Source organism: Scophthalmus maximus, chromosome 12, assembly GCF_022379125.1.
Source record: "Scophthalmus maximus strain ysfricsl-2021 chromosome 12, ASM2237912v1, whole genome shotgun sequence".
NCBI classification, from domain to species: domain Eukaryota; kingdom Metazoa; phylum Chordata; class Actinopteri; order Pleuronectiformes; family Scophthalmidae; genus Scophthalmus; species Scophthalmus maximus.
Genome location: NC_061526.1, coordinates 7,404,825 through 7,424,857, shown reverse-complemented (window position 1 = coordinate 7,424,857; position 20,033 = coordinate 7,404,825). Strand labels below are relative to the sequence as shown.

The 20,033-nt window shown below is 45.6% G+C and overlaps 1 protein-coding gene across 2 annotated transcripts in view; it reads left to right on the top strand.

Moving 5' to 3' along the window:
- The first annotated feature begins 195 nt into the window (after positions 1 to 195).
- si:dkey-172j4.3 (diacylglycerol kinase delta) overlaps positions 196 to 20,033 on the top strand; it is a 42,353-nt gene continuing 22,515 nt past the window's right edge. For both annotated transcript variants that reach the window (XM_035605516.2, XM_035605543.2), the window contains exons 1-3: positions 196 to 507; positions 1,313 to 1,607; positions 2,544 to 2,648. In XM_035605516.2, coding sequence (XP_035461409.2) covers positions 1,515 to 1,607; positions 2,544 to 2,648 — 198 coding nt within the window. In that variant the 5' untranslated portion in view covers positions 196 to 507; positions 1,313 to 1,514. The remainder of the gene's footprint in view (positions 508 to 1,312; positions 1,608 to 2,543; positions 2,649 to 20,033) is intronic.

Genomic DNA, 20,033 nt, shown 5'->3' with positions numbered 1-20,033 from the left:
TTCTTAGATCCTGCGGACTGATGATGATGATGATGATGGCGATGGTGCGTTCACTGTCCTCGTTGTCCTCCACTCGTGCACGCGGTTGCACGTGCGTTAATTGGTGCCGCGGCTGTGAGTCTGCAACGCATGCGCGCGTCGCGCCGGTGTCCGCCTCCCGAGCGCGTACGCGCGCGTTTACTTGCTCCGCGCGTACCCTCGGAGCAGCGACGCGACGCGGTCTCTCTCTCTCTCTCTCTCTCTCTCTCTCTCTCTCTCGCCCCCTCCTCTTCCTCCCTCCTCTTCCTCCCCCTCCCTCCTTCCTCCTCCTCCTCCTACCTGATTCAGATTCGCTCCGACGCGATGCGTACGACCGCGTCTCTCTCTGCAAGCCGAGCTCCGCCGGAGAGACCCGCACGCCGCCGCTGACCGCCGGCCGCGAGCACCCCATCGCCGGGCAACAGGAGCGGGAGACGCCGCCGCTGGTTCACCTCTGGGAGAGGAAGAGGAGGAAATTGACGGGCGAAGGTAAATGATGTCCATATATGATCGACACACACACACACACACACACGGCGGGTCTGTTTGTGCCAGAGGCGGGGGTAACGTGTCCGTGCAGGTCGCTGATGGATGTTGTCACGGTGACAGCTGAGGGCAACATGCAGGAGTTGCATTGAATATTGACGTTTATTATAATAATAATTATTATGATGATGATCTCCGCTGTTCGCACAGCAGCAGCGCGTCGGACGGGACTGGATGATGAAGCTGCTTTTATTGTTATTATTTTTTATTATTATTATTATTATTAATATTATTATTTTATTTTAAACCTAGAAGCCACAAACAACCGATACAGGCGGAACTCGCACATGCTCAGTCTGTGTTGCTGTTCAACTTCGTGGGCGAAGTGAGACGCAGACAGGTTGTTTTTTGTCTTCTCCCTTTTTCTTCTTCGTTTTTGAATAACATGTCCACGTCCTAATCAAGGAGGCACACGCACGCAGCCCTACATGTATTTATATGCACAAGTATGCATGCACTTTGTTGGTGCCCATCAAACCTGCAGTTAGTAATTCTGGTGTTTATTACCTGGAAACTGAGCCAGTGGTCTTCATCATCATCATCATCATCATCACTGGCTCTGCATCAGTTTTAAAAATGAGAGAGAAAATTTGTAATATTAGTATAATATTCAGTTTTGAGTTGTTTTTGCTGTTCTGAACTTCCGGTGTGGACGCTGCCGGTTTCTCTCTCTCTCTATCACTCTCTATCTCTCTTTAGCGCCAGCTTCTCTCCTCTGATCAATAATTCATCCCCTCGTCTTTTGCAGACTTGGCCCTGGATCGGAAAAAGAGAGAGAGGACGACGACGAGCGTGTCGTCCCGTTCATCACTCTCCTCCTCTGCTTGGTGGACCTTTCACGTCTCCTCCTCCTCCTCCGCCTCCTCCTCCTCTTCTATCCCTCCTTCTTCCTCTCCTCTTTTATTCTCAACTCCTCGTCTTCTCCCCTATTTCTCGCCTCTCGACTCATCATGGCGTCCAAACTCAACCCCAACGTCCTGTACGTGGCGGGGCCGGGCGAGGCGCTGGGCTCGCCCCAGGCCGACGCCGAGAGGACTCACATCGTAAGTACAGTTCGATCCCTCGTGAAGCTGCAGCGTTGAAAAGTTGCTTTCCTTTCTCAGAATTCTAATGTGAATATAAGAGGCGCTCTTCTGTGAAACTTGATGAAAATCGAATTTGTACGTTGACAATGGGAGTTTTTCTGTGGGATTTGGGCCGAAGCGTAATCTCCATACTTCTATCAAACTAAATCTTCAGCGTTCACGAACCGAACCATGAGATAATGTGGACGTCGTCTTTGTTTCGGCCTGAGGTCTTAACTGTGTCAGACTGGTTCTTCAGTCCAACACCTGCTTGGTCCTGCAGAGAACATGTCTGTATTCATAAATTCATGTTCAGCTATTCCAAGTTCCAGACAACACGACTGACGACAGGTGGTCACACGCTGCACCAGGAGAAACTCTGGGTTCGGCTGTAGTTGTCACAGAGTCGTCTGGAAATCAAGTGGGAGGAGGCGACGGTCCTCTCCAATCGCGTCCTAAAAGAGTTCACTCACAGCGATCGACGGCGGCCGATCAAACGCCGACTTGGCTCCAACCTGAGTTCCGTAATTTGTGAAGTTGTCATTACAATACTCTGTCGGGGGACACGTCTGTCCTGACTCTGAGAAAGATCAGGTTCGGTTTGAGACGGAGCGTTTCCGTCTCCCTGATTCAACTGCATCAATTTTTTTCATCACAATCAAGATTAGCAGTCGAATTTTTAGGAAGCGACAAATTAAAACGTCATTCATAATAGACGAGAGACAACTTTCGTTTCCCATAAGGTCAAACAACCAGAGAGTAAACGTGGGAAGAAGTTAGTTCCTGTGCAGTTTACTCCCTCCTTGACGTGTAAAGTGATTCCCGAGTTGTCACCACCTCAACCAGAGAGTCCTGCTCAACATAATGTTGTATATTTATTACTCTGTGACCCTTTTTTTTAAAATTCTTTCATAGTCTGGAGAAGCTGGAGAAGAGTCGTCGGACAGCGACGGCGAACAAGAAGAAACGCTGCACAAACTCATCCGCAAGGTGTCGACGTCGGGACAGATGAGGGCCAAGGTAGGAAGACGTGAACGAGCGGATGTGTTGTTGTTGTTGTTGATCAGAATTCCCAGTGGTTAAAGAGCTTCTGGAATTATTACAGGAACTTTGACGGGTTTGAGTGAAACACAGGATAAGTCAGGAAGGAGAACGCATATGTTGCTCTGGACAATTTCCTTCCAGCCACTTAGGAAAGATTTCCCGAAAACTGTCCGAGTGAGATACATGTGAGAGCACAGCAGGTGAATCTCCGGAAGGCTCGAGGCGAGCGAGCGGAGGCTCTGCTCCGGGCTTCGACCTGAGCTTTCCGTAGATGCTCCTGCCGTTGTGAACACGTCCGACTCCTGGACAATCTCCTGCTGCGGTGTCCATATCGGAATATGACTGGACACAATTTCACCACCTGAACTAACTCAGGGAAAGTCATGGTAAACTTCCGTCAGGCCTCCTCTGGGACGCCTGATCTCGCCAAAGACTTGTTGTGCGGCCGCGGATTCACTCCGTCTATCATTCAATCACCTGAAATCTAACGTCTGATCCAAGGTCAGCTGACTTCTTGCTCAGGCCTCGAACACTTCCTGCTCGCATGGTTTTTTCTCTCTGAACATTCCTGTGGTTTGATAGCCGATCAGATGTAATCAGCCTCACTGTGAGATGCGCTTCTTACTGGAAAACACCCACACACACACACACTCATCTGACTTATCACTTATTGATCAGCTCATCTCCACAATGACAAATGCTTTGTTTCAAATAGAAACACACAAACTCCCATCATGCATTTGTGGGTTTTGAAATAATTAGCCATTACCGTCATTGACCGTCTGTCACTGTAAATCCCGCTCGGATCAATAGGAGACATGTGATACCTTAGCAACCCACGTCGTCAGGGGATGGCGTTCCCGGAGCAGATGATGATGTTTGATAATCAGTCTGGTATTGATCGGATAAATCTCAAAGGACATCGACATAATGTGACATGACGCCCATATAAGTGCATGAGAAAACTTTAGGAGGTTGCCATGGTTTCAGGCTCAAGTAGATACATTTTTTTTTACCTGTTTTTTTTATTATTTTGTTTAGAAAAATATTTGTTTCATTGGTTTAAATTAGTTTTAATAATGTAAAGAAATAATACATTTAATTGTAACAAATCAAATTAAAAGAAATTTAACATTGACTAAAAATATGTAAGAAATGATCATTTAAATAAAACAGATTTAATACATTTTCAAAATATGTTATTACATTGTGAATGTATCATTTTGAATTATGTTATTCATATTTTACTTTAAGCAGTTTAATACGTTTATAATGTAATGAAGGAAATAAAACACATTTACAAACGAATCAACAATCTTCAATATATAGTTATACATTATTTAGATTTTAAATCTGAAATTATTAATTTGTTAAAGAAAATGAATCGCCAACTATCTCGATAATTAAGAGATTAACAACTGTCAGAGCTTCACGAACGCCAAAAGCAAGTTATAAAGCATCATGTCACTTTCTGAATAGTGATGTCACCACGCAGCTCGCCTCCCATTGGAGGAGAGAATTGTGTGTGTGTTCCGTTCAGCAGCTGTCAGTCATATTTCACACAATGCTGTGATTAGTTCTGTTGACGAGATCGTGTGAAGTAACGTGACGTACATCACGTTTGTCGGGATTATGTTTCAGTGACAAAGAGGATTATTGTGTTTGTGTTCCCACCCCCGTGTGTGTGTGTGTGTGTGTGTGTGTGTGTGTGTGTGTGTGTGTGTGTGTGTGTGTGTGTGTGTGTGTGTGTGTGTGTGTGTGTGTGTGTGTGTGTGTGTGTGTGTGTGTGTGTGTGTGTGTGTGTGTGTGTGTGTGTGTGTGTAGTTTTTGGGATGGTGACCATCAGTTGGTTTCATTTTAGTTTTCTCTTTGATTGCAGATGTTTTTATTTGACCACTCTATGGCAATTTTGTGAACTCATCTGTGATTTTGTTTCTTGCTGAAAACAATAAATTAGTGATCATCAAAAAAAAAGGAAGAATTAGCGTTAGGATTAGCATCGGACCTTTCGCCGTGATGGTTCAGGTTAGCGTCCTCACCCAGACTGTATGAATGTCTCTGCCTCAGTTTGTCCCCTGCCTGTTGCCGTACTTGTCGAGACTTGTTAAGGAGGCACTAATTCTCATCACGTGACACAACATCCTTCACACCACTAGATTAATTGAGCTCCTCGGCAATGACTCGCTAAATTCCTGGAAGCCCCGGGAACGCCACCTCCGTTTCTCCCGGGAGGCGTCGGCATTGTAATTAAATATCTCTTCTGTTTTCTTAATAGCGGAGCAAGTTTTAAACTCACTGGACGTCAGAAAGATTCACTGGAGTCACTGCTTACAGTTAACACACTGTGTGTGTGTGTGTGTGTGTGTGTGTGTGTGTGTGTGTGTGTGTGTGTGTGTGTGTGTGTGTGTGTGTGTGTGTGTGTGTGTGTGTGTGTGTGTGTGTGTGTGTGTGTGTGTGTGTGTGTGTGTGTGTGTGTGTGTGTGTGAGAGATAGACCAGCACTCGTCATCAACGTGAACGTGACCCTGGAGGTTTGATAATTTCCTGACTGTAAAACTCGACTGATTTGTTTGGATTTTAAGGCCCATGGATATTGATTTTCTGTGCGAGTGTGTTCTTGTTTTCATATCTCTGCGGGAGCTGGATTGGGTTTGACCTGAGACTTGTGTCCGCTCGTCTGTGCAGAGGTTGTAAGAGCTGGAGCCTGTCAAACAATTCAACAGGGTTTTTTATTTTATTTTTCATTAGACATGTCCTGTCTTCTTTACATAGAAATACTTGGATCTCAGAAATTAAAAGCCATTTTAAATTCCATTAGAATAAAGAAAAAGAATCAGTTCAGTTGAGAGGAATAAGAGTTTTGATATTTTCCGCTAGAGGCAGATACAAACGCGATGCTGAGACATCAGATGACATTCAGAGTAACGTTGTCAGTTTCTAAATTTCCCTGATGTTTATGCATAATTTATCTCATCGTGCACATGAACAGTACCACATTAGTATTTACTGTCATTGTTAATGCATAACAGTTCAGGCTCTTAAGTGTAGTCAATGGGTGCTTCCTCCATAAACGCAGGAGGACATCACCATAAATCCTGAGAACATGGTTCAGCTCCACTGTACATGTTGCGTCTGTCGACGGAGCATTACATGCAGATGTATGACGGCAGAGCGCAGCATCACTCACAGTCGCCAATCAATACTCACATACATCACAAGGGGGAATGAACCTTTTTTCTTTCACTCTATCTATTTCGGGACAAACACTTTACATCAAGCTATTACTTCAGGAGATGTACTTAGCCCTAAATAGTGTATATACATAAAAAGCAAATAATCTGTGATGAAATTTAAGACATTTAGCAATTCCAACACTTGAACGTACATCAGTGCGATAACAACGACCTCAAATGAAACATTTATTTAACGTCTACATGTCCCATCTACTAACATGGAGGGGGGGGGGGGGCTTACGACCTATACTGCAGACAGACCCTAGGGGGGCGGGGCTTATGACTTATACTGAATCCAGACATCAGGGGGGCGGGGCTTATGACTTACACTGTAGCCAGACACCAGGGGGCGATCCTGATGATTTGGCCTCACTTTAGAGGAGCCGTCATGTCGGCCATCTTTGTATTTTCCTGGTGTGAAAACTGAGTGTGTCGTTGTGAATGACTCTGTGAAGCAGTTGCAGCAAGCGTCATGTATGTGTCACATGTTCCATGTGAAGCTCTGTGAGCAGCTGCTGCAGAGTGACCTCTGACCTCCCCTTCACCTCACCAGGCGATGTAAACGAACATAAGGATTCTCTCTCTCTCTTTCTTATTCCTCTTTTCTTTTTACATCCTCTTGTGGTCGTCGTCGTCCTCCTCCTGTCATCTTTTGTGGAAAGTCAAGGAGGCACAGGAAGCGAGCGGGGCGAAAGAACAAACGACTTCTTTGAATTGTGTGTGTGTGTGTGTGTGTGTGTGTGTGTGTGTGTGTGTGTGTGTGTGTGTGTGTGTGTGTGTGTGTGTGTGTGTGTGTGTGTGTGTGTGTGTGTGTGTGTGTGTGTGTGTGTGTGTGTGTGTGAGTGTGAGATGGACGGACGTTCATATAAAAGTACACAAACAGAAAAGGCCAGTCCCTATGTTTGTTCTTTTCTTTTTTCCTCCTCCTGTTTGTTTATTCATTTTTATATTTTTATTAATTTTTTTCTGTATGTTTTTCCCTCATTTGTGTCATACATATCTATATCTATGTCTAAAAATATATTTCCAACAGTCTCAGGAGAGTTTTTGAATCCCCCGCTCTTCCTCTTCTTCGTCACATCCAACCTTTTTACTTTTATATATATATATATATATATATATATATATATATGTGTATATATGAACCTCTTGTACCTCGCCATCATTTTTAGATGTGAGGAATCAATAACTCTTACATTTTCTCTTCCAAACCAAACGCTTTCCCTGCTGAAATAGCAACAGCACTCAGATTATATAACCGCTCATATTTCTGGCATTTTGAGTGGAGACCAACACGTTGGTTTTTTTTTTAATTTAAGCATTCCTGTGGATTTCCTACATCGTTGCTGTTCCCGCTGTATCTGAAGTTTTTATCTGCAGCTCACTGCGGCTCCAGAAATCTGTGTGGGTGATGAGGACGAGTTTGTGTGTGTGTGTGTGTGTGTGTGTGTGTGTGTGTGTGTGTGTGTGTGTGTGTGTGTGTGTGTGTGTGTGTGTGTGTGTGTGTGTGTGTGTGTGTGTGTGTGTGTGTGTGTGTGTGTGTGTGTGTGTGTGTGCGCGCCTGTAAACAGAAACGGCTTGAAGAGAGTGCGTGAGTGTGTGGGATGACCAGTGTGTGTGTGTGTTTGCTTTGATTTATGCCCTTGGCTTGATGTGATACAGCTGCAACAGTGTGTGGGTCAATACTGAGAGACAGAGAGATGAGGAGCGAGGGAGGGAGATGAGGAGCGAGGGATGGAGAGAGTATGAGGAGCGAGGGAGGGAGATGAGGAGCGAGGGATGGAGAGAGAGAGATGAGGAGCGACGGATGAAGAGAGTATGAGGAGCGAGGGAGGGAGATGAGGAGCGAGGGATGGAGAGAGAGAGATGAGGAGCGACGGATGAAGAGAGTATGAGGAGCGAGGGAGGGAGATGAGGAGCGAGGGATGGAGAGAGAGAGAGATGAGGAGCGACGGATGAAGAGAGTATGAGGAGCGAGGGAGGGAGATGAGGAGCGAGGGATGGAGAGAGAGAGATGAGGAGCGAGGGATGGAGAGAGAGATGAGGAGTGAAGGATGGAGGGAGATGAGGAGCGAGGGATGGAGAGAGAGAGATGAGGAGTGAAGGATGGAGGGAGATGAGGAGCGAGGGATGGAGAGAGAGATGAGGAGTGAAGGATGGAGGGAGATGAGGAGCGAGAAATGGAGGGAGGGATTGAGGGATGAGGAGAGAGATGGAGGGAGAGAAAGGGGCATGGAGTGAGTGATTGAGTGAGGATGAGTAAGAGGAAGACGGAGAGATGGAGGACGAATGGAAAGTTCCTCTACTTCACTTGTTCACCATCAGTGGAGCCACTAAACACTTTGTCTCCTTCTACCTGATCAAACACCTTTAAACCTTTTCTTAATGAATCTTTAGAATCTCAACTTGTTTTTCCTTCTTTCCACTTTCTACGGCAGCGTTTCGCTGCTGAAACCTGTTGATACACACGGAGCTGAATGAAACCAACGCACAGCTGCTCTCGTCCGCTGCAGGAGATAGAAATAGTATCTGTGGTAAACGGTTCTAGACGTGGTTCCTCCCAAAATAAGGAGCGTAGAAAACAAACAACACGTCCAACACACAGATCTCAAAAACACGTGTTTTTAAAGAGTTAATTGGCCATTAAAGTTAAAACAAAAAAGACACAAGGTCAAAATATATTAACGACGGCATTGATTTGACCTCATGTCAGACGTCACAGCGTCCAATCAGAAGACTCCTCGCGGTCACAAGTCCTCGAACGTTCAGGGGCAGTAGGAAGTCCGTCAAAAGTATGTTTTCAGGAGAGTCTTTTAAAACTTACTATGTTTTCTTTGACATGATTTCTTTTTCTTAAATGTATAAATTTCATATCATGAATATTTTCTTCCGGAACAGGAAGTGTCTGTAACGTTTCAGAAGGAGATGATGATGAAATGCAGACAAACCGAACTAAACGAATTGAAACTGTCATCGTCTCAAATGACTCACTCAAAAACAAAACAAAAACCCTGTTCTTTAAGAATTATAATTTTAAAAAGAGGAAATCTTTTTCTGTTTACTTCACTTCCCCTCCGTCTTTTCAGTGTTTCATCTTCTTTCAGTTCATCTCTCTTTCATCGCTGCCTGTGTTCTATCTCTCTCTCCTCATCTTCCCGTCGTCCTCCTTTCATCCCGTCCTCCCTTCATCCGTCCACTCTGTTGCCATGACGCCATGATTTTTTTCTTCATTTTCACCCTTTCATCTGCATCCTCTAATTATCCTCTCTTATTTTTCTTTTTCTGACTCAGTTTGTGGCGCTATTTATTTACGGTGTGTGTGTGTGTGTGTGTGTGTGTGTGTGTGTGTGTGTGTGTGTGTGTGTGTGTGTGTGTGTGTGTGTGTGTGTGTGTGTGTGTGTGTGTGTGTGTGTGTGTGTGTGTGTGTGTGTGTGTGTGTGTGTGTGTGTGTGTGTGTGTGCGCGCGCGCCAAACTGCTTACGTGCTATTGTGTGTTATCAATCGGTGGAAACTTGTGTGCGCGTGTCCTGGCTAATGAACACTGACGACAAGAAGCGTTTTGACGGGTTTGAAATCTTTTCCGTGTCGGAGGCTGGTGATGATGATTATAATGATGGTTCAGTTTCAGGTTGTGCTATTTTTATTTTTATTTTTAATAACCAGGGAAGTGAATTCGTAATGTTTTCCATCAATCATGAGGAGGATTTTTGAGGGTAAACAAAATCCATCAGAGAGCAGAACCTCGGCGTCGAGTTGTTTCTGCCCGGTTTTATAATCCTGATATTAATAATAATTATAATATTAAATTTCATTTATAAAGCACTTTTCATTGCTAAACTGTAGCTTCAGCTCCGACTGCGACATTTTGATTTTTCTGTGTTAAAGGTCCGTCTTTCTTTTTGACTTTGACTTTGCCAGAATAGAAAGAAAAATTGAATATTATTAAAAGTAGAAAACTGAAAACTGAGAGACGCGGTGTCGAGATGTTCAGTAGGAGAATCACTTCCGGACTCGAGGCCACATCGTTTCCTGTGACGCTGCTCGGTCCATCCTTCACCACACTTCACAAGTGTCACACTCGTTCTTTTCCCCTCGCTTTGCTTTTCTTCTTTACATTTTTTGTTGGTTTGTTGTTGTCTTTTTACTTTATTTCCTCCCTTGTTGTTTGTGTGACGCCTCTGTGAACCTCTTGGTTATTTTAACCCTCAGAGCTTCTCAGCTTCTCTTTCTCTCTGTGGCCAAAAATAGACTCAGCCTCTGTTTCTGGAAACATCTTTAACAGGAAGCAAGAGACTGTCGCCACAAAACACGCACACACACACACACACGCACGCACATGTTGCTTTAATGCAATACTGCTGTCCTGAGAACCCAGATACATTTTATGATTGCGTTTACTCTCTGTGACTGCAGCTTGCAAAATCAGCGTTTAGAGAGAGTGTGTGTGTGTGTGTGTGTGTGTGTGTGTGTGTGTGTGTGTGTGTGTGTGTGTGTGTGTGTGTGTGTGTGTGTGTGTGTGTGTGTGTGTGTGTGTGTGTGTGTGTGTGTGTGTGTGTGTGTGTGTGTGTGTGTGTGTGTGTGTGTGAGAATGACTTTGTTAACCTCCACTTAACATTTCCTTCAGTTACCACATTAATCATAATTATATTTTACAACTGCTGCTTCTACCTGCTACACATCTCTCTCTCTCTCTCACACACACACACACGCACGCACGCACGCACGCACGCACGCACGCACGCACGCACGCACGCACGCACGCACGCGCACGCACACGCACGCACATACTCTCTGTCCGATCCCAGGTTCATGTCTTTGTGACATTTGGTTTCACATTGTAATTCAGGGAGTAAAAGATTAAAGAATTAATGATTAAACTGTGGAATTTGATCATTAAAATCAATATTTCAATTTCGCTAAGAAAAAAGTCCACAGATTTAAAAATGTGTGATCAATAAATATTTAGCTTTTCTTTTATTCTCCGACGAATATTATGAAATCCTTTTTTTATTGACTAATGTACTGTTCCAGTATTTGTTCTACACCAGCTTCCTCATTTGCAATTTTACAAAACTTTTGAAAAGTGACAAATCCTCATATTTCAGCAGCTTAACACAAACAAATTAATTTGATTGTCATACTCGCTATCTATCGACTAATTGATGAGCCGACTTGTGTCAGTTTTTCAGTCTCATTCTTCACTTCCTGTGTACGTTTGACTTCCTGATGGCGTCCGTCCCCCAACACCTCAGCATCACTTTGAGACCAGCCGACTCTCATCACACATCTCACTCCGTTCTGCTTTTAAACGCTGAGTGACCTTTAACCTCCACGGGGGTGCGACTGAGCACCCGGCTCCGTCGGCTTCTCTCCCCTCTGACCCGGGCCGTGAACGCGTCTGGCACCGAAAGATGCGGACGAGAGGATTAATAATCCCATTAGGAAGCGGCGCTGGTCCAGTTCCTCTCCCATTCCATCCCTGACTCGGCCTTTCTTGTCTTTCCTGAGTCACGGGGACGAACACTGAGCCAGACACTGAATCATATCGGAGGCTTTTATTGGCAACTCGTCAGAGAGACAACAAACCCCTCCCCCTTCTGTTCCCTTTTTCCTTTTCAATCTGGGTAATGAAGCCGTCGCACACAAACTCATAACACACACACACACACACACACACACACACACACACACACACACACACACACAGTCAAAGCTTCCCACCTAACACACTCACACACACGCCCAAAGCTCTTCATGTGTACAAAGGTTTTACCAGGAAGCAAACTGAAGAAAAGCCACATCCTCTGAAACCCAGAGCAGTTGATTCTAAACAAAGATCCGATCGAATATCACAGAGAGAGAGAGAGAGAGAAGAAGGATGGAGTGGTGGGGGGGGGGGAGATGAAGAGGTGAATTGAGGGAGAAATGGAGTGTGAGTGGAGGGAGGAGGCTTCTTTGTATTTAAGCTAGGGCTGTGTGTGTGTGTGTGTGTGTGTGTGTGTGTCAGCAGGATTTAAACCCACAGAGCAGATTTCCAGTAAATGTGTTAGTCAGGTGGAATATGGAGACGAGAAAGAATCCATTAAATTTTGGGGCAGATCCAGGATTTTTAAAAACATGCTCTCAGTTTTCCAGGGGACTAATTCATGGGTCTGTAGATGAGTTTGGCGCTGGATTGAATTGAAGGACTGTTGTTGTGTCTTTGCGGAGGAGGAGGGAGCTCCTGACCGACTGACGTTCCCGCTCACGCGCAGCTTTTAGAATCTGCAGAGCTTCTGTGACTCGGTCTTCTCACGCCATAACTGAACAGTCGCGAAGTTATAGTCAAACACGTGACGGGTTTTTGCAGATGAACGTCTACATGTGTGCAACTGTGATAAGAGCAGTGATAACGTGTGTGTGTGTGTGTGTGTGTGTGTGTGTGTGTGTGTGTGTGTGTGTGTGTGTGTGTGTGTGTGTGTGTGTGTGTGTGTGTGTGTGTGTGTGTGTGTGTGTGTGTGTGTGTGTGTGTGTGTGTGTGTAGATTTTTTTTTTTTTTTTTTTGCAGATGAACGTCTACATGTGTGCAACTGTGATAAAGTGTGTGTGTGTGTGTGTGTGTGTGTGTGTGTGTGTGAGTGTGTGTGTGTGTGTGTGATTCCTCTACTCGTCAGACTGAAGGGAACCCTAACCCTACGCTGCTATGTGCGCGCGCACACACACACACACACACACACACACACTCGGCAAACTCCTTTGTACAAAGCATATTTTCGTCGTGTTTGACAAACTGAGCTTATTGTAGAAACCGTCTGTTACTGTATTTGGTAAAATCCCCAAACGTTACTCTCTCACCCTGTTTATGCCTCAGCTTCCTTTTCTTTCTTCTTCACTCCTTTTTTCTCTTCCTGTTCTGTTCTGTTCTTTCTTTCTTTCTTTCGTGTCTCGTGTTTTTGTCTTTCTTGCTTTTTTCTTCTCGTTCTCTCACTCTCCTCCCCTCTGTCTTTCTTTCTTTCTTTCCTTCTGTTTCCTGTCGTTTTCGGTCTCTCTCTGCGAGGCCGTCACCGTGTGAGTGTACAGACACGCTGCGCGGCCGTCTGCTGCCTGTCACATTAACACACACACACACACTCACACACACACTCGCTCTCACATGAATATACAGGGATTCATAACACACACACACACACACACACTCATTATGCAAGCGACACGGGGGAACAGATCATGTCGTAACCACACAGAGACAAACTTGAACACGTCTCTTTTCGTTCTGAGTCGACCTCCGTTGTTTTTTTTCCTCTCGATGGTCGTCGACTTTTCTTCTCTCTTTCTCTCAGTGTTTGAGTCCGGGTGCGAACATCGCCATGGCGACGGCGGCAAGAAAACGTGTGTAAATATTTGATAGGGGCCGCAAAGTTGTTCTCAATTAGCGGGGAGCTGGTCCCGACGTCACTGGCGTCCGCGTCCGACCATTTCAGCTTGTGTTTACTCTCTCTAACGCGAGGAAACACAACCTGAGTAACGTGGCGCGTGAAAACTCTTTTTTTCTCGTGTGAACGCGGCATCACACGCGGCAGAGTTAGCCCTGATTGGCTCTAATTCTATACTGTAGTTGTGATGTAGATGGATGTGAAAGAAAAAGCTAAATTAAAATAAAGAAAACGAGGCTGCACAAATGAATTTGAGAACACAAGATGTTCCCGGTTTCCAGGACTCGACCATGAACGTTGATACAACGCTGAGATCCGAGCAGGAACAACATCGTGTGTGTTTCCCCGCCCCCGCTGTCAGAGCTGAACACGTGCTGCACATATAAATATTCATGTTGGTGAAGTTGACGGGGCCTTTTGCTTCCTCACAGTCCAGTGTCCGGACGATGACCGCACACACAAACCGGAGGCCACAAGAATGTCGACATGTAAAGTACAAGACTCATTCAGCTATAATAAATGTTGCCAGACACACACACACACACACACACACGGGCTTGCCTCCATTTTTAGAGCCTCTTCTGGGACATGGAGGCTAAATTTAGCAGCTCAATTTGTTAAACAAATACAGCGTCAGCACGTTGGCCGGTTGTCAAGACGCGTCGACCGCGTGTTTGTGTCCAGCGTGCGTGTTCACGCGTGTTGATTTATCCTCTTGTGGACACTCGGGGGGTTTCGTGTGCAGAGTGAAGTTATTTTCAACTTTGCGAGGTCTGTGTCGACGGGAAAAACCAGAAAAGTGGCCGGGGAGGAGGAGCGGAGGACGGAGAAGGTGTGAGAAGGGGAGAACGAAAAACCGAAGAGTGGACAGAGAGATGGAGGTGCGGGAGGAGGAGAGGCCTCAACCAAACACACACTCAAACGTACAGGCGCGCACACACGCACGCACACACGTGTATTTGGCAACAGCGGCTCCTCTCCTTGTGTAAGTCCACAGTTCAGTGTTTCAACACGTTTCCTCTTGTCAAAGTTCATTTTCATAATAATTCCTCGTCCCGGTTGTGTTGCAGCAGAGGGACTTTAACCCCCTGACATCGGCCCACCACCACCACCACAACCCTGTAATCTGATTACCTGGATTACTCCCCTCAGTGTCGCGCTTTGACATTTCCCGAGTTCCTCCGGTTTGTTGTTTTCTGCATCAGTGTTGGTCTCAGCGGCAGCAGGACGCGTACGTTAGCTCGCTGCTAACAAAAGGCAGCGTCGTGTAACTGAGCTATCGTAGCAAGTAGATTCATTTAGAGAGTAACTGTGATGTTTGGTAATTTGTAAATTGATAAAAAAAAAAATGTATGATTGCGCATTTGTTTTGGGTCACGTCAACTTTTTTATGTAGGACGTCGTCTCTTTAAAGATACAGCTGGAAAAGGTTTTTTAAAAGTTAGAACCACATTTATTTAAACACATTAAAGCAGCACGTTGTAAGAATTACATGATACCGAATAGCGAATTTCTGGTTTATTTTTTTTGCATTTGACAACTTTTTCTTTCATTAATTTGAAGTAGGCCAACCTTTTTGTATTTTCAAAAAAATACATGATGATTCTCCCAGACGGCGTCTCTCTCCCAAAGGGACGATATCCCTCGTGACAGACGGAAGTTGCTAAAAGTCGAAACTTATCATGAACCTAACAGTTCAAAGTTCAGCTCACAAATATATCAGCTTTAATCCTCTCGGTGGAGCCGTCCAGACCCCCGGACTGTGCGGGGATGGATTTCAGTCGGCGAATCACCACAGTGGAAAAAGGCAGATTATTATGGTCTAGACGGGCGGAGATGAGCTGCATCCATCACATTACAGAGGCTCACGGAGGCGGGGAGCAGGGTCACCTCCATTCAGCTTCATCCCCTTTGTTTCATGGGACAAATCCTGTAACTTAACAGTCAGAACAGCACGAATCAGAAGCCCACCGAGGACGGTGGGAGGTGAAAAGAGGGAAAGAGGGTTAGAGGAGGAGGAAGGTATCGATCCGGGCAGTAAACAGACGGACTGGGAAGAGGAGGAATGAGAAGAGTGATATTGATCCGAGGCTCAGAACGAGAGTTGAGGTGCAGAGAAAAGAAAAAGCCGAAAGAGGAAAAGCATTTGCCACTTTGTGTCCTGTGTCTAAATAACACAACAGAGCTGGTATTTAATTTAGAAACTGTAAAAATAAAAAAAAGTACAGTCAGGAAACTTATTTTATTTCTCCTCTTGAGGTTCGTATATTCTACGAGGAGGACGGGACAAAGACAATGTCACCGGCGCAAGATGGCAGCTCCCGTATCTAGGCTTAATTTTTCTACAATCATCTGTCTCCATTTACAGGCCGTGCTGCGTCCTTCAGAATAAAAGCACCCGTGGCTCTTTACATTATTTAAGTTACAGGTCCTTTTTATCATTGATTTTTCGTTAGCATAGCTTGAAGGTGATATAGCCGTGATTCGTCTGATTGCAATGTGTATGTATAGACTTCTTCCCGTGGTGTTAAAAAAAAATCTGGATTTATATAATTGCGGTATTATAGTAACGAATCAGGAGATCAGTGTATAGTAACAAATCATGTGGCGGCAGTGTCATCGCTGCTGAATTATATTTGGCTTTGAATTACGAGTTACGTACGATTATGTTTTTAATGAATGATCCCTACGGCAACCAGTCACAACGACGAGCAGCGTGAACTTTTCTCACACACCAACAAAAGATTCGATTTCCAGGCTGTTGAAACTTGAGCAGGGAGAATTATTGAGGAATAATGTTGAACTCTACTCTCGTAAACTTGAGCCTCTGTGAGTCGGAGGCGCCACTAAAGGCTTCAGCCTGTTGGCCCAGTGAGTTTACACTGAACCGAACTGAAGTCTGAATTCTGTTTATTTCGCTTTTCATCAGCTGTGAGTCATGGAAAATTTTTAGGGGAGGTTGTCGGCGCAGGAGGTCCCTGGACGTCTCAGGAGGTCCCTGAATGATGTCTCAGGAGGTCCCTGGACGTCTCAGGAGGTCCCTGGACGTCTCAGGAGGTCCCTGAATGATGTCTCAGGAGGTCCCTGGACGTCTCAGGAGGTCCCTGAATGATGTCTCAGGAGGTCCCTGGACGTCTCAGGAGGTCCCTGGACGTCTCAGGAGGTCCCTGAATGATGTCTCAGGAGGTCCCTGGACGTCTCAGGAGGTCCCTGGACGTCTCAGGAGGTCCCTGGACGTCTCAGGAGGTCCCTGAATGATGTCTCAGGAGGTCCCTGGACGTCTCAGGAGGTCCCTGAATGATGTCTCAGGAGGTCCCTGGACGTCTCAGGAGGTCCCTGAATGATGTCTCAGGAGGTCCCTGGATGTCTCAGGAGGTCCCTGAATGATGTCTCAGGAGGTCCCTGAATGATGTCTCAGGAGGTCCCTGGACGTCTCAGGAGGTCCCTGGACGTCTCAGGAGGTCCCTGAATGTCTCAGGAGGTCCCTGAATGATGTCTAAGGAGGTCCCTGAATGATGTCTAAGGAGGTCCCTGAATGATGTCTCAGGAGGTCCCTTGACGTCTCAGGAGGTCCCTGAATGATGTGTCAGGAGGTCCCTGAATGATGTCTCAGGAGGTCCTTGAATGATGTCTCAGGAGGTCCTTGAATGATGTCTCAGGAGAACCCTGAATGTCTCAGGAGGTCCCTGAATGATGTCTCAGGAGGTCCTTGAATGATGTCTCAGGAGGTCCCTGTGTGTGTGTGTGTGTATGTGTGTGTGTGTGTGTGTGTGTGTGTGTGTGTGTGTGTGTGTGTGTGTGTGTGTGTGTGTGTGTGTGTGTGTGTGTGTGTGTGTGTGTGTGTGTGTGTGTGTGTGTGTGTGTGTGTGTGTGTGTGTGTGGATTATGCAGCATCAGAGCCAGATTTTGTCCGTATGCCCAGAGGAGCCCCCCTACACACCCACCCACACACACAAACACAACCAGTGGCAGCAGATTATGTCCGTCAGTACGAAAACCTAATATTTCAAAAAAGCCTCAACATACAAACTATCAAATCACAAGTGTGTGTGTGTGTGTGTCCGTCCGTCCGTCCAAAGTGTGACACTGTTATCAGATTCTCTCGGGCTGTTTTTACACATATCACTTGGTGTGTGTGTCTATTAATAAACGCACAGAGGTACATGAGACAGGATGTGGTCGCCATGGTGCAAAGTCCTCCCACGCCTCGTTCTGTGTGTGTGTGTGTGTGTGTGTGTGTGTGTGTGTGTGTGTGTGTGTGTGTGTGTGTGTGTGTGTGTGTGTGTGTGTGTGTGTGTGTGTGTGTGTGTGTGTGTGTGTGTGTGTGTGTGTGTGTGTGTGTGTGTGTGTGGTCAGACGTTGTGTTTAAACATGACGGATGAGGCAAGCAGTTCCTATTTCAAATTTTGCATCTTGCAGTGTTACTTGCCGTTTCTTGCATAACAAGTTTGTCAACGACACACGCACTCACTCACTCACACACACACACACACGCACACTGTGTCTGCTTAACTTCCTGTTCGATTACCGGAGGAAAACGCCTATAAATTATTTTTTTTATTGTGCGTGTGTGTGTGTGTGTGTGTTACATGCATTTTGTGTCTCCACGCTGAAGGTTGCTTCGAAAGTCGTGTTGTTACCATGGCAACCCTGCATGCCTTTGCGTTACCGAGTTGAAATGTCAGGAAGCGAAAAGGAGAGACAATGTGTCTAATTAACGCCACCGGACCGAGGTCAGCTGTTTATCTGCAAACGATACTCAGTGTTTGTTTCGGCCGCCTCCGAGTGCCAGGCGGGTGGAGTTTACTGTACAGCATCAGTGACGGATCCAGGTCTGAGGCGTGCAACTGTACATTTAAACCTTTTGTGTGGATGTAAACTCCGCCCGTGTGGCGCTGCAAGATGTTCAAATCAAATGGTTTGCAGGAGATAAAACCCTTCAGAAATATGTTAAGTGCATTTGTATTTGCACATTGGGAACACACACACACACACACACACACACACACACTTCTCTCCTTCCTTCCCTCCATGCTCACCTGTCCTCTCTCGGTCTGCCATCTGCTGGAGAAAATGAACAACTGCAGCTTTGTAAAATATAAAAATCCCAGCTGGTGACATTAGTTGAGCTTCATCACTAATTCTAACGACGTCCGTCCGTCCGGTGCCGGTGTCGCCTCATGATTACAGAATCATGGCCGTCTCTGAAAGGTCGAGGGGTTCGATGTCTGTTTTAATTAGAAGCACCTGAACGTGTCACCGTCTCTGTTTCTAGTCGCTCGTGAATAAACAGCTGCTCACTGTTATTTAGGGACAAACACAAAAAAAAGCGAACACAGATACTCACGTCCTGAAAACACTTGATTCTGTAGATAACTTCACGGCAAAGATTTTTTTAATAATGACAATAGAGTAAGGAATACAAAGAAGGTAACAAAATAAAGTAATACTGCAGGAGATAATGTGGTTGAAAGAGTTTTTGAACTTGTCCAGCAATGGGGCATTGCAGGTGTCTGCTGGGAGACAGTTCCAGAGGTTGGGAATGGGAATGGCGAGCAGACCGTAGGTTCTGGGATGAAGTATTGGACGGGTACCGGGGGGTTCAAGGGCATTTATAGGTGAGGAGGAGGAGGATTTTGTAAAGGATGCGGGACTTGACCGAAAGTCAGTGACGTTGGATTCTGATGAGGATGAACGTTCAGCCGAGTCTGGAAAATCTGTGGCGTCTGTGTGGATCAGTTTTTTTCTTTCTAGACACCAGGAAGATTATCAGAATCGTTTCAAATCAATATCACCTGATCCAACCACAAGTTATCTGAATGGAGAGAAAGAGGGGGGGCGGCGGAAAAGGGAAAAGTTCTGGAAAAGAAAAGTGGAGGGAAAAAAAGACTGAAGGACGGAGAGAGAGAGACAGTGATGGAGAGAGAGAGAGAGAGAGAGAGAGATGGAGAGAGAGAGAGATGGAGAGAGTTGGTGTCAGTGAGTGAGTCTGCAGGGAACATCATGTTTCTGCTCATTAAACACAATGATATGCAGACACACACACAGAGAAAACACACATTTGCATTTGCCTTGGCAGATGAGACACTGATCTGACATTGAAAGCAGTCAGATGACAGTGCGTAGGCAGCAGTACACACACACACACACACAGATAATTTGTGTGATCACATGACGTTTGCAGCTCTTTAGCAAAGTGGTGTTCCATTACTCTCCATCATCTTGACATGACTTGACTGAATACACGTGTGTGTGTGTGTGTGTGTGTGTGTGTGTGTGTGTGTGTGTGTGTGTGTGTGTGTGTGTGTGTGTGTGTGTGTGTGTGTGTGTGTGTGTGTGTGTGTGTGTGTGTGTGTGTGTGTGTGTGTGTGTGTGTGTGTGTGTGCCACACAAAGTGAGGACATTCCAGCTGGTCCTCAATTTTTGACAAACGTCAGAAATGTCTGTTGTCTGTTTGAGGATTAACACTTTGTGTTCAGGTCAATGAGTGTCCTCACAAATATAGGAGTATGAGTGTGTATGTGTGGGTGGGGGTGTGTGTGTGTGTACGCTCGTCAGCAGTCAGACAGGTTCTTCCACTTTTATATATAGCCTCAAGGAAATGGGCTTGTTCTCACACGAACACACACCAGGTGTGTGAATGAAAGGCAAATAGACAGTAGAGGTGTGTCCTCCAGCACACCTGAGGGGGCGTGGCTACCTCACAGGGGAAGTGTG